Here is an 11,446-nt window from a genome sequence, read left to right on the forward strand (position 1 = left end):
TATACTTCCATGATGATTACCTAGTATAAAATGAGTGGTAGTGTAGTTGATCGAGTCATTTGTGGTAGTCATTATAAAGTATGGGCAAGAAGGAATACCAAACAAGCAACACGCTCAAAGTAGCAAGCTTGAAGCATAAGGATAAAACGAGAGCCACAACAGTTTTCTGATCTATGCGGTACGGACGGGTCGACTTCTGGTCCCAGTGTGTTTGTATTGCGCCTTCGTCCCATCGAAAGCTTCATCAGATCCAGTAACATGCTCGGCTTCTTCTATAGCATCGTGTTCTCTGACCGCCTTGACCTTTCGAGTTTTATTTTTCTTCCGCTTTGAACTCTTTTCAGCTTTGGCCTTCTTTCCACCAGATTTTATTTTAGGCACCCAAGACGGAAATTTCTGCACGAGTTCTCGCTGAAGATCTTCATCGTATCCGACACATTTCAAAACTAGGATACCAAGGCACTAGATTTAATGAGCTTGAGTGGAAAGGCTTTGCTCATACATAGAGCAACCACCACATACCTGTTCCCCTTGATCAAAAGCATTTTTGATTTCTTCAGCTGATATATGTTTGTATTCATCCGAAAGACCTTGAGCTTCCTCGATCTCATCTTCCGTAGGTTCTCTGCCCAGTTGTGTTCGAAGGTGAATCATTACACGAACTGTCCTTCCCCATTTATCGTTATGTAACACATCGGACCACGATTTATGAAACTGTATATATATTGGGTCAGGAATAAGTTTTCCAGTTTTTCAAAGAAGGAAGCTGCAAACTTTAGGGACCTCTTTGTTCCATTCATCTTTCGTCAATGAACCAGCCGCAAAGCACTGAAAATCTCCAACATACCACCACTCGTTTGGCGCAAAGCATGAGAAGCCATGATGAATGAATTCATTGTCGTCCTTGGGTGAGAACGGCCGTGATTCATAGAATAAACCTGATTCACCGACATTCCCAGGAGCATTAGGTTGGTATTTGCAGTTGTTCCAGAACATGAAATGCGCTCGTCCGTGACGCGCAAGGAATTCTTTACCAATTGGAGGATTTGCAGCATAAGGGGAGCCACCAAAGACACTATGGATGAATTCACGAGAAAATCTTCTCTCCGAAATTCTGCGATCCAGGTTGACGGGATATGGAGCACAAGAGAATTGATCAAGTCGGATCTGGACAAGGGTTCGACTTAGTTCCAGCTCGACCTTGATCTTTGGTTTAATATCCTAGTGGACAATATGAGGAAAATAAACAGAGAAAATGGAAAATTCACCCACCAAGTATTCCAAGTCAGTAGCTTTACTGACGAAAGTCACGTCGTCATCATTTTGTTCAGCCTTTATCACAACCATCTCTTTGCTCTCTTCAGACTCGGACTCAGTATCCCCAGGATCCGAAGAATTTGACTGCAATATCTTGGGAGCGTTGGAGGCATGAAGACTGTATGCAGTTAGGACTTCTTTCATGCAGGAGTCATTAACTCGAAGGACATACAGCGCACTCTCAGACTCCAATTTGACTCGCTTTCGGTAAGGGAGAGGAAGGAGAACTCCATCAAATTCCATCTTCACTTTGTTATTAGCTATTCCATTGTCAGTTTCGAACTCAACCATGCTGAGTGGCAGACTTTTAGGCAGAAGTTTCGGATACTATGGAATTCGAACAGGCTTTACCGTTTCTTGGATTTTTTCCGTATCAACGATGTAGGCTACAAGCATGACCTCTCAATATCATAATCAAGAATATGAGGGATAAATTGTGGGCACCTTAACTTCGAAGTCAATGTCAAGTGCCGTAGTATCTTCGTCCAATTCGTTCTACATTGAATGAACATCATTACAAGAAGATTTCGAAATTGCGTGGAAGACAAACCTTAATGGAAGATATACGTTCGCCTATCGTTTGACTTGTACTGAGCTCTGACCAAAGAGGTGCGTTTCCGTGGGTTTGAACACCTGTACTTGGAACACCCGCTCACCTTCCAATCCCTCATTTTTAGCTTCCAACATTGCAATTTTTACTGGTGAATTTGCATATGTACTGTTCTGAAATGTGCAGATTCGACTGAGAAGGATCCAAGGGTGCAGAATGCTTCAAGTTGAAGTTGTCAATATTTTGAATTGAAGTTACATGATTGATTGACACGGTCACGACTTCGCTACGCCAGTGTACAGTGTAAAACATTCTTAGAAAGGGCAATATTTACATATATAGTATTTGTCTTGTTGTAATTCCACATACTCGCATGAGATATCAATGTATTCACAGTAATCATGATCATCGCTTCACTCTCCATCGGCATCCGTCAATTCCTCCTGCTTGAAACTACCACTTCCTTCAGAATCATCCTCCGACTCGATCTGTTTCTTCTTGCCGCGTTTTGCTCTCTGTTTTCTTTTCGGCGCTTGTTGTTTTGTGTGCGTATTGCTTGTAGCTTTTGAACCTTTTGAGTCCGTTTTCTTGGCTGGAGGAATCCAAGATGAAAATTTGTCAATCAGTTCCTTCTGAAAATCATTATCGTAGCCAACACATTTGAGAACGAGCATCCCTAGTCGCTTATTCAAGACATATCTGAGTGATAGAGTTTCATGATATGTGAAGCAACAACATACCTGCTGCCCTTGGTCAAATGCATCTTTTATCTCCTCAATTGTCACATTCTTGAAGTCCTCCGTCATTGCAGCGTCCGCAATCTCCTCCATTGTAGGCTCACGACTCCACTTTTTTCTGAGGTGAATGCCTGCACGAGCATGCCGTGCCCAAGGTTTTTTCTGAACAAGGGAAGTCCAGATACGATGGAACTGGAAAAAATTCGAAATTCAACTTGCATGTTTTGTTCGAAAACACGGGGAGAACAAACTTTGTCTGATTGAAGCAACCATTCACATTGAGTCAATGCTTCTGTGGCACATTGTTTATAATCACCTAAATACAACCACTTGTCCGAGTTCATTCTCGCGAATCCGTGTTGAACAATTTCAAAATCTTCCGTATATTCCATAGGACTGGAGCCGTACCAGATTCCAGGCTTCCCTGGACGTTTCGGAGCATCTGGATGCTTCTCCAAACTCCAAAACATCCAAAACTCTCTTCCGTGTTTCGAAACCTTCTTGGGGTCAATCATTGGAAATGTTGAGACCTCGGAGCCTCCGTAAGTTCTGCTGATGAATTTTCGAGACATGATTTGCCATCGAGCACTCTCCGGTTCGAGGGTTACGGGATATCGAGGAGCACTGACTCTGGCAATACGCTCTCGGAAGGTGTTGGAATCAATGTTCATTTCGGCTTTGATTTTTGGCTTGATTTCATACTCCTGTATTGAGGTGACTTTAGATAGAGAGCCCTCAAGAAAGCCAGAACATACCTCAGCGCGTAAACTAGTCAAATCAGGCTTTTCATCAGTTTCTGAGTCGGTATCTCCAGGCCCTAAGTTGGATGTTGCATGATTCCGAATCTGGGAGGGGACAACGCATAGAGATCTAAACACTACTTATAAATCTAGCGGGTAAAGTTTGCAGTGCACATACTGTTCTTCCAACTTCGGCGATAGTTGCAGTTCCCCATTGAATGCTGGGATTAGCACGCCATCGAACATTTTCCTCTTTTTTAAAGGCTTTCTGTCTTCGATATCCCACTCAGCGTTACTTGAAGGATAAGTAAAGGTTGGACAAGAGAGGACAAGAAGCGAATGAGGAGTTGTGCTTACTGTTTGGCTAAGAGTAAGGGAACGTTGGAGGATGGTTTGAGCTGTCCAAACGGAGTGAGAGCATGACCCCGAAATGAAAAAAAAAGTTACTTACTTCCACATCTAAACTGATTTGGGGTATTGCCACATCATCAAGCTCTTCTGTCATGCCTCGACCATTATCCACAGCCCTCTTAATGGTGACGACCAGGACAGCCCCAGTATCAGCCAAACACTCTCACCCCTCAGCACCGATCCACGCCCGTACCTCCCCAGATCCACGCCTGTACCTATCCAAGACAGCTCCTAAACCTCCCCCGACACGCGTCGAAACCCTCCTACACCTACCCCATTAAGATACTAATCTCGATTACACGCCTCATGGCCCCTGATGTTCCCTTGATCACTTCCTGTACCTATTTAAGTAGCTCTGATACGTCCCGAAGCCCCAGCTTGGTATATTTTGAACACACACCCTTTTGCATAGGTCCAGTCCCTGTCCCTTTGTACCTGCTAACCATACGGATTTCTCTTTACTCTCTGTTTCTCTACCTCTGTTTCTCTCTACTTCTGGCTATTGTCTCTCTGATCATCTATACGATCGAATATACGCTTTCACTTCAAGTCTAAGCCTTCCGAGTGAGTCCCCGAGCTCCCTCGAACATTACTAAAGCTCCCCAACGCCTACCCGTCTTGGTGAGCTACCCTTCCCCAAACCTCCCAGAGCTCCCTAGCTACTTCGTAAGCTTCGGGACCTCGATCTAGGTAACGTCAAAGCTACCCCTCACGTCGGACTACGTATTGCTTCTCCGTTACCACCTCCCACACTCGAGGACGTCCATCCTCAAGCTCAGCCCCCAGGGACCTACCCTCCCTGACATATCCCTTCTCGGGAGCTTACACTCTCGAGACCCAGTTGCATACACGACCTACTCGATCCTATATTGACGTTCTAGCGAGTACAACTCCTACTACGCAATACCGTACGGTCCCGCACTCTTCCTTAACCTCCCTACGCCTTAGGGACCTCCCTGGACCTCCTAGGAAACCCCTCAAGGGTCATCATCTCGTCGTTCCAGGCACTACTAGGTCATTCCCGTCCTCGGTCGCGGTTCTCGTAGCTCCCTTCGAGCTCCAGCCTGCTCCTAGCACGCTACAACATAAAACTTCGTATACCAAACCTACCCTAAGACCCATTTTGACCCAGGTCTTACATCTTCATCCTGGAATTTGAAAAATTTGGACCATCATTATTGAATGACTCGGATTGCATGCACCACCACATTTTGAAATCTTACTTTTACTATCGGCATTGCGTCTCAAAGCCGTCGTTATATTCAATATCGAGATCCCCCGGGGCAAAAAGAAAACAGATGTGAAGTCAAACTTCAAGTTTACTATGGTTCACAGGGTACTTCCGATTTCTTGAATATTGCGAATAACGGCTTAAATTTTTGAGTAAATAAAAATCTGAGTAGACAGTCTTATTTTTGTCTTTTGTCTTACATGTTAAAGCAGATAAGGCATAAACAGAGCGTTGGACCATGACCGAGGAAAAACAGGGTACTTCCGCATCTTGGGTCACACTGAGTCACATCAATGCCGCTGCTCGGCACTCTGGCACACTTGGCCATTTGATGCTGGGTTGAGGCAGAACTTGTGTTGATCACGTTTTTGGAGAGGTTTGCCGAGGCTACGGCATGAAGCTGGAATCAAATATTGTCACGTCGCATACCCTCTTCACTTTATCTGCTTGTCGAATCTCTACAACACATTGGATTGCTTTTAAATTTGCTATGCTAGCTGATGAGAGCCTCTACTTAATGCCCATGTCATTTTTACAGTTATCTACCAGCTCTTCGTACAGTTCCTGAGGCTTCAATTTAAAGTCACGCTTGTATATTACAGTATTTTGGTCTTGTACATATGCATCCCCTGAATACAATCTATTTCATATAGTACAGTATGTTTATAGAGAACCTAGAAAGTACTACATAAAAAGTCTGAGAGGATTTATTAACCTAAAACATTCAAAATATGAGATTTTCGAAAATGCGGAAGTACCCTGTTTACGGAAGTACCCTGTGAACCATAGTAGTCACTGCGTTTCCAAGTGGCTTGTCGGAGACTGAAATCTCGATTGAGTTTGGTTCTCACTCCTTAGGGGTTTGGAGTCTGGGTCCTGGTGAGGGAAGGTGAGTTGGTGAAATCACCGTGAAATGCTCTGGGCTCAGACGGTGCTTAGAAATTGCAAAGTTGAAATAATTTTGAATACCAATTGAGTGGAAGTTCAGTTTTGCGATTGCGCAACGCGACAAGTTTGCTGCCTTTTTCGGCCGAGGCCTGGCTTGACAAAAGTGCTACTCAGGAAAGGTTTGGAAGGGGTCATAATGGGATCCAGGAAGAAAGGGCACAGATATTCTGAGGCAAGTGTTGTCTGAGTTGGCTCTCTAGACCAGAGTATCTTGAAATAAGTACAACAATACTGTGCATGGATGGTATCAAGGCATTATGATTCTCTAGCACATCATTCAGGTTGATGTTGTTAGAAGCTTCCTTGTAATTACGAGGCTGTAGTTTACGGAAGTATCGTCCTTATGTACGGTACTCCATACAAAAATTATTTCCCTTTATGGCAGTAGTTTCGCCTTATTTGGCCAAATGTAACACTGAGTTGAATTGTATTGAATTCTTGTGACCGGCACGGGATATCACGGGACTGTGACTCTGTCACAATTATTTTTTCTCGTCTCACAGCAGTTACTCCCTGTTACTCTATAGATACATTCATGTAAATTTGCTTTTATTTCATTCTTAAAAAACATTCAATGTCGGCGCCTCTAAGGCGCAATATTTAATAACCCCCAAAAAAGGAGCCGAGTTTTTGCCATGCACGGTGGTGCAGTGGCCTGCAATCACATGTGATGCACAGGAGGAATTGTCCAAGCTAAGATAAATCTAAACCAGACTTTCATTTTAGTGTGCACTGAGAATCCATGTTGACAAAAAGAGTTCAACTAGTTGAGGGAGGACCCTGGATACCCCCTGCAGATTAGTGTATGTACCATTAAAATGAAAATTTCTTCCTCACTAGCCCTCAATACTGATCTCCCTGACATCAGCATTGTCATGAGTTCCAATGTCCCAACATCAGTGACATTCCAACATTTCAATGTGCTGATTTTGGTGATGTCTGAATGTTTGGATGTCCCAACATTAGGTATGCATAAGCTCTGCAAGGTCTTCCAAAAGGGCCTCGAATTTTGACCTGTTATTTAATACAACCTCCAGATATCACTTCTATTCACCCGTTGAGCTCTCAGTGTCGTTTTTTGTACAAATTCTTTCCATTATGATATCAATACATCACTCTGTTTAGTTTTAAATGACTGATAACGATGGTACAACTTCACAACAAGAGGAGCAATCTCCACTGTTAAGATCATGTACACTGTATAACCATGCCAGGCCACAAGGTGTCTAAGTGCGGAAGACGAGTGGGACAGTAGTGAAGTTATTAACAACACCGCCGTTACGCCGTTAGTCCCCGGAGATCGAGAGTATAGAGGGAGGAGCTAAGTAGCAGCCAAGTCGGAGCGGCGGTATCGCCAATGACGAGCAGCGGACCGGAGAACATTCAAGTCCTAAGGTCGAGTAGGACGTACTTCAAGGCGTTGAGCCTGAAGACTTAGAGAAGAGCTAAGTTGGAAGGGAGATCTAAGTTGATAATTAAACTGAGGAACTACAGTAGCGTACAGGCAGTATTTATATCTACGGATCGGCACATCGGTGCGGAGCGCTAGACTAACTACTAGGAGCTATACGAGTAGTACCTGCAGGGTAGAGTAAAAGACAATAAGGAGAGACTAGAACGAAAGGGTATGTGTAGCGAGAAAGAACAATAAGAAGCGATTACAATAAACGGTGTATCTTCGGTATACCGAGCGGCGGAATGGAGGCCCAAGGCATGGACTTGACAGTATCCCCCTCTTAGGCTTGAGCCCTCGAAAGCCGTTAGTACCAAGAAATACTATTAGTCACCAGAGAAAAAATTTTATATCCCGTTAGCATCGGCAATTATCCTTTTTCGTCATCAGGAAAATTTTCGCTGGTCCATGCGCAGTTTTGCCATATAAAAGGCCCAGAGTTTTGCCGTTGAGGGCCTAACTTTCCAAAATCTCCTAAGTCCACCAGGATGTCGACAAGCTGTACAACCACCACCACCGTTTCCTCAACCGCCGGCCCTTCAAGGTCCCGACCCGTACCACCACCGCCTCCTACCGACCCCGCCATTCACGAGGATGATATAATTAGGAGGGCGCAGGAGAGAGTGGAGAAGGTTAGAGCAAGGAAGGCAGCTGCGGCAGTGAAAAAGGCCGCAGAAGAAAAAGCTGCAAGGGCAGCAGCAGCGAGAGAGAGGGCGGTGCAGGAGGCGCGAGAGCGGGCGCTTCGGGCTTGTCAGCAGGAGGAGGAGGTTGTGGAGCGGAGAAGGCTCTTGGCCGAGGCGGCAACCGCCAGAAGTCAAAGAGGGACTTCTCCAAGTGAGATGTCCACTTCTCCCAGGAGGCCTGTGGTAGAGATTCGGCGGAAAATGGCAAGCAAGGGAAAGGGAAAAACCAAGGCTCAGGTGAGTTTGTGTCATGCCCTGACCATAACCAGACCAGCCCCAGCAACAGCCCACACGTTCTCACATTCCCGACTCTCCTTGCACTCCCCAGGACATCCCTGAGGCAGTACGCACCTCCCCAAGACAGTACCACCACCCCCTGAAAACGTCCGGACAACCATTCCGACACGCATATGAAGCCCTCCGACACCAGCCCCATTAAGTACCAATCTTGATCGCCTGTCTCTCTCGATTATTTGCCTCATGCTCCCTAGGTCCTGATGTTCCCTTGTTCACTTCCCGTACCTATTTAAGTAGCTCCGCAACGTCCCCAAGCGCCAGCTTGGTATATTTTGAACACACACCCTTTACATAGGTCCAGTCCCTGTCCCTTTGTACCTGCTAACTATACGGAATTCTCTTTACTCTCTGTTTCTTTACCTCTGTTTCTCTCTACTTCTGTCTATTGTCTCTCTGATTGTCTATACAATCGAATATACACTTTCACTTCAAGTCTAAGCCTTCCGAGTGAGTCTCCGAGCTCCCTCGAACATTACTAAAGCTCCCCAACGCCTACCCGCTTTGGTGAGCTACCCTTCCCCAAACCTCCCAGAGCTCCCTAGCTACTTCGTAAGCTTCGGGACCTCGATCTAGGTAACGTCGAAGCTACCCCTCACGTCGAACTACGTATTGCTTCTCCGTTACCACCTCCCACACTCGAGGACGTCCATCCTCAAGCCCAGCCCCCCGGGGACCTATCCTCCCTGGCATATCCCTTCTCGGGAGCTTACACTCTCGAGACCCAGTTGCATATATGACCTACTCAATCCTATATTGACGTTCTAGCGAGTACAACTCCTACTACACGATATCGTACGGTCCCGCACTCTTCCTTAACCTCCCTACACCTTAGGGACCCCCCCTGGACCTCCTAGGAACCCCCTCGAGGGTCATCATCTCGTCGTCCAGACACTACTAGGTCATTCCCGTCCTCGGTCGCGGTTCTCGTAGCTCCCTTCGAGCTCCAGCCTGCTCCTAGCACGCTACAACATAAACCTCCATATACCAAACCTACCCTAAGACCTATTTTGACCCAGGTCTTACATTATACCAAGCTCTCCCGTCACCAAACGGACTCGTCGCGACGAAATGTCGGCGACGTCAACGGAACGACCTTCTAGTTCCAAAACCGAATCAAAGAAACAAAAGAGCGCCTTATCTCGTGGAAACGCGACACAAGCTCAAAAGTCAAACCAGGCTGCTAGCTCCACTGTCATCACGGTGGCAGCTGGTCAACGCCTGATGTCCATTCCAGAACAGTCGTTCGGGGATGAAACCGCCAGCAACATCCGGTCCCCAGAGGGACGTCAACCCAAGGTTCAGGGACCCCCTCCAGTGGAACCTGGGATGGGACCACCACAACGGAGGTATACCTCCATGGGTTACGCCCAACCTGCCAGTAGCCCCATGGGAGGTTTCGCATACTCCCCTACCTGGGGAACGAGAGGACCTCCCCCTGGACCGGTACCGCAGCTAGACATGGAGTCAGCTTCGAACGCGGGTGGAAGAGTCAGCGGTCAAGTAGCCACTATCGAAAGGATACAAGGGGGGAGTACTGACGCTCTCACAGTACGACAACAGGAGAAACTTCCAGAGAGGAGGGTATCCCCTGCCGTATCCGAACAATCTCGGACGTCATCCTGGAGGTTACCAACGCCTCCAGTACAGTCCCTTAACCTTCCTCCCCCGAGACGAGGAAGTTCACTCTCCAGTCTCCTGAAGAGCCCAGCTATGAATGCGCCCAACTGGGAGCGTACACACGCAATACACCATAGCAGGACCAACTTCCCCGTACAACCCTTGTCCGAAATGACATTGCGTCTGGAAGACGTCATTCGAATTCAGGAGTGTATCCCGGAGGATGTAGCTATGGTCCTAAGGGAGGTATTGGAGTCAATGGGGATCGAAATATTGGGAGACGGTCTCAAATTCTCAGACCTACGAGTACAGTTCCTAACAGTGGGAACTCAACTGGAGATAGACCTCCCAGAGAAGGCCCAGCAGTGGCTGATGACCCCCGCGAATCGATCAGATTTTCTCTGGCTGTACAACGCCCTGTTGGACCCAGAGAGGATGTTGGAACTGTTAGAGGCAGAGGCACGTTACGGACAATCGTTCCGAAACTCGAGGGGAATACTTCCCCTCCTCCCTCATACCCATGGAAGGGAGAAGGAATTCTGTGGCGAAGCAGGGCTATGTATATTGTACCGAGCCTCTAACTACAGATCAGGAGCCGTACGGTTTGAACCTCCCCCTTCGAGGGTTAACATACCGAACTACCAGGCGATCCAAATACTTCGGAACGCAAACCTAGCGGAAGCAGCAGCTAAAATCGATGAGGAAAGTAACGAGGATGCTAACGCAATTGCTGCAAAAAATCGTAGATGCAGGAGATACACCACGGCTCACCTCCTGGCCCCAGTGGAGTCAATGCCTGATCAGGATAGTCCCGTCCGGGTCCGTAACGGGCAGACGGTATACACGTACATGCCCATGAGGCATATGCACCAGCTTCTGGTCAGGAGTGAGGAGTCCGAAGCGATGTTGTGTTCGCAGGAGACCCGACACCGGACGCTACTAGCGGAATCAGACACTCTGATGCTGTCGGAGGAACTTTCTGGATCGAATCTAGAAAGAGCTTTGGAATTCCGTCGCAGACTGGTCGCGGATAATCGGGGAACCTCGTATATGGTTCAATGCGAACTCGAAAGCATAGGGGAGTTCCCTCCGGAGAAATTTGACCAGAAAGGGCAGCTCCATGGATCTGATGGTCGTTTCCTGGCACAGAAACATTCATCGCCCAGGAATACCGAGGTTCCTGAACTCCTTAACCCCGGTAACACGGCCACGAGGAGCCCCCAGTTACGCTCTGGGACCTCCCCCACTGTACATGCCTTGGCTCAAAATGCGACTCCTCCCCCAGAGTTAACCTGCAAACGAAACCTTTAACCCCAGTCTCGACGCAGCGATACCAGTTTGGTGAGGTGAGGATGGATGGCGCACAACATTCATCCCGGATTTCCGGACAAGATCTGACAGCTCGGTTGGCTCCCAACCCTGTACACGTTCCTCCAAGACTGAGCAATCCATCAGTCATTCC

General features: G+C 47.1%; 2 protein-coding genes across 2 annotated transcripts; both read right to left on the reverse strand.

The window, feature by feature from the left end:
• Nucleotides 1–171: 171 nt before the first annotated feature.
• Nucleotides 172–2,004, reverse strand: C8R40DRAFT_1176952 (uncharacterized protein; the record flags this gene model as incomplete). Its single annotated transcript, XM_046232607.1, has 8 exons — nt 172–462; nt 523–714; nt 775–1,221; nt 1,273–1,609; nt 1,669–1,703; nt 1,762–1,812; nt 1,868–1,914; nt 1,974–2,004. 8 exons carry the CDS (start codon nt 2,002–2,004, stop codon nt 172–174), a joined length of 1,431 nt encoding a protein of 476 aa, XP_046080373.1.
• Nucleotides 2,005–2,436: 432 nt separating this feature from the next.
• C8R40DRAFT_989823 (uncharacterized protein) lies at nt 2,437–3,311 on the reverse strand (the record flags this gene model as incomplete). The annotated part of the gene is made up of 3 exons (XM_046236714.1): nt 2,437–2,550; nt 2,608–2,796; nt 2,856–3,311. Coding segments are annotated over 3 exons (759 nt in total), but the record flags the coding sequence as incomplete, so codon positions are not given.
• Between the last annotated feature and the right edge of the window lie 8,135 nt (nt 3,312–11,446).

Source organism: Lentinula edodes (genome assembly GCF_021015755.1).
Source record: "Lentinula edodes strain Le(Bin) 0899 ss11 chromosome Unknown C8R40scaffold_57, whole genome shotgun sequence".
NCBI classification, from domain to species: Eukaryota; Fungi; Basidiomycota; class Agaricomycetes; order Agaricales; family Omphalotaceae; genus Lentinula; species Lentinula edodes.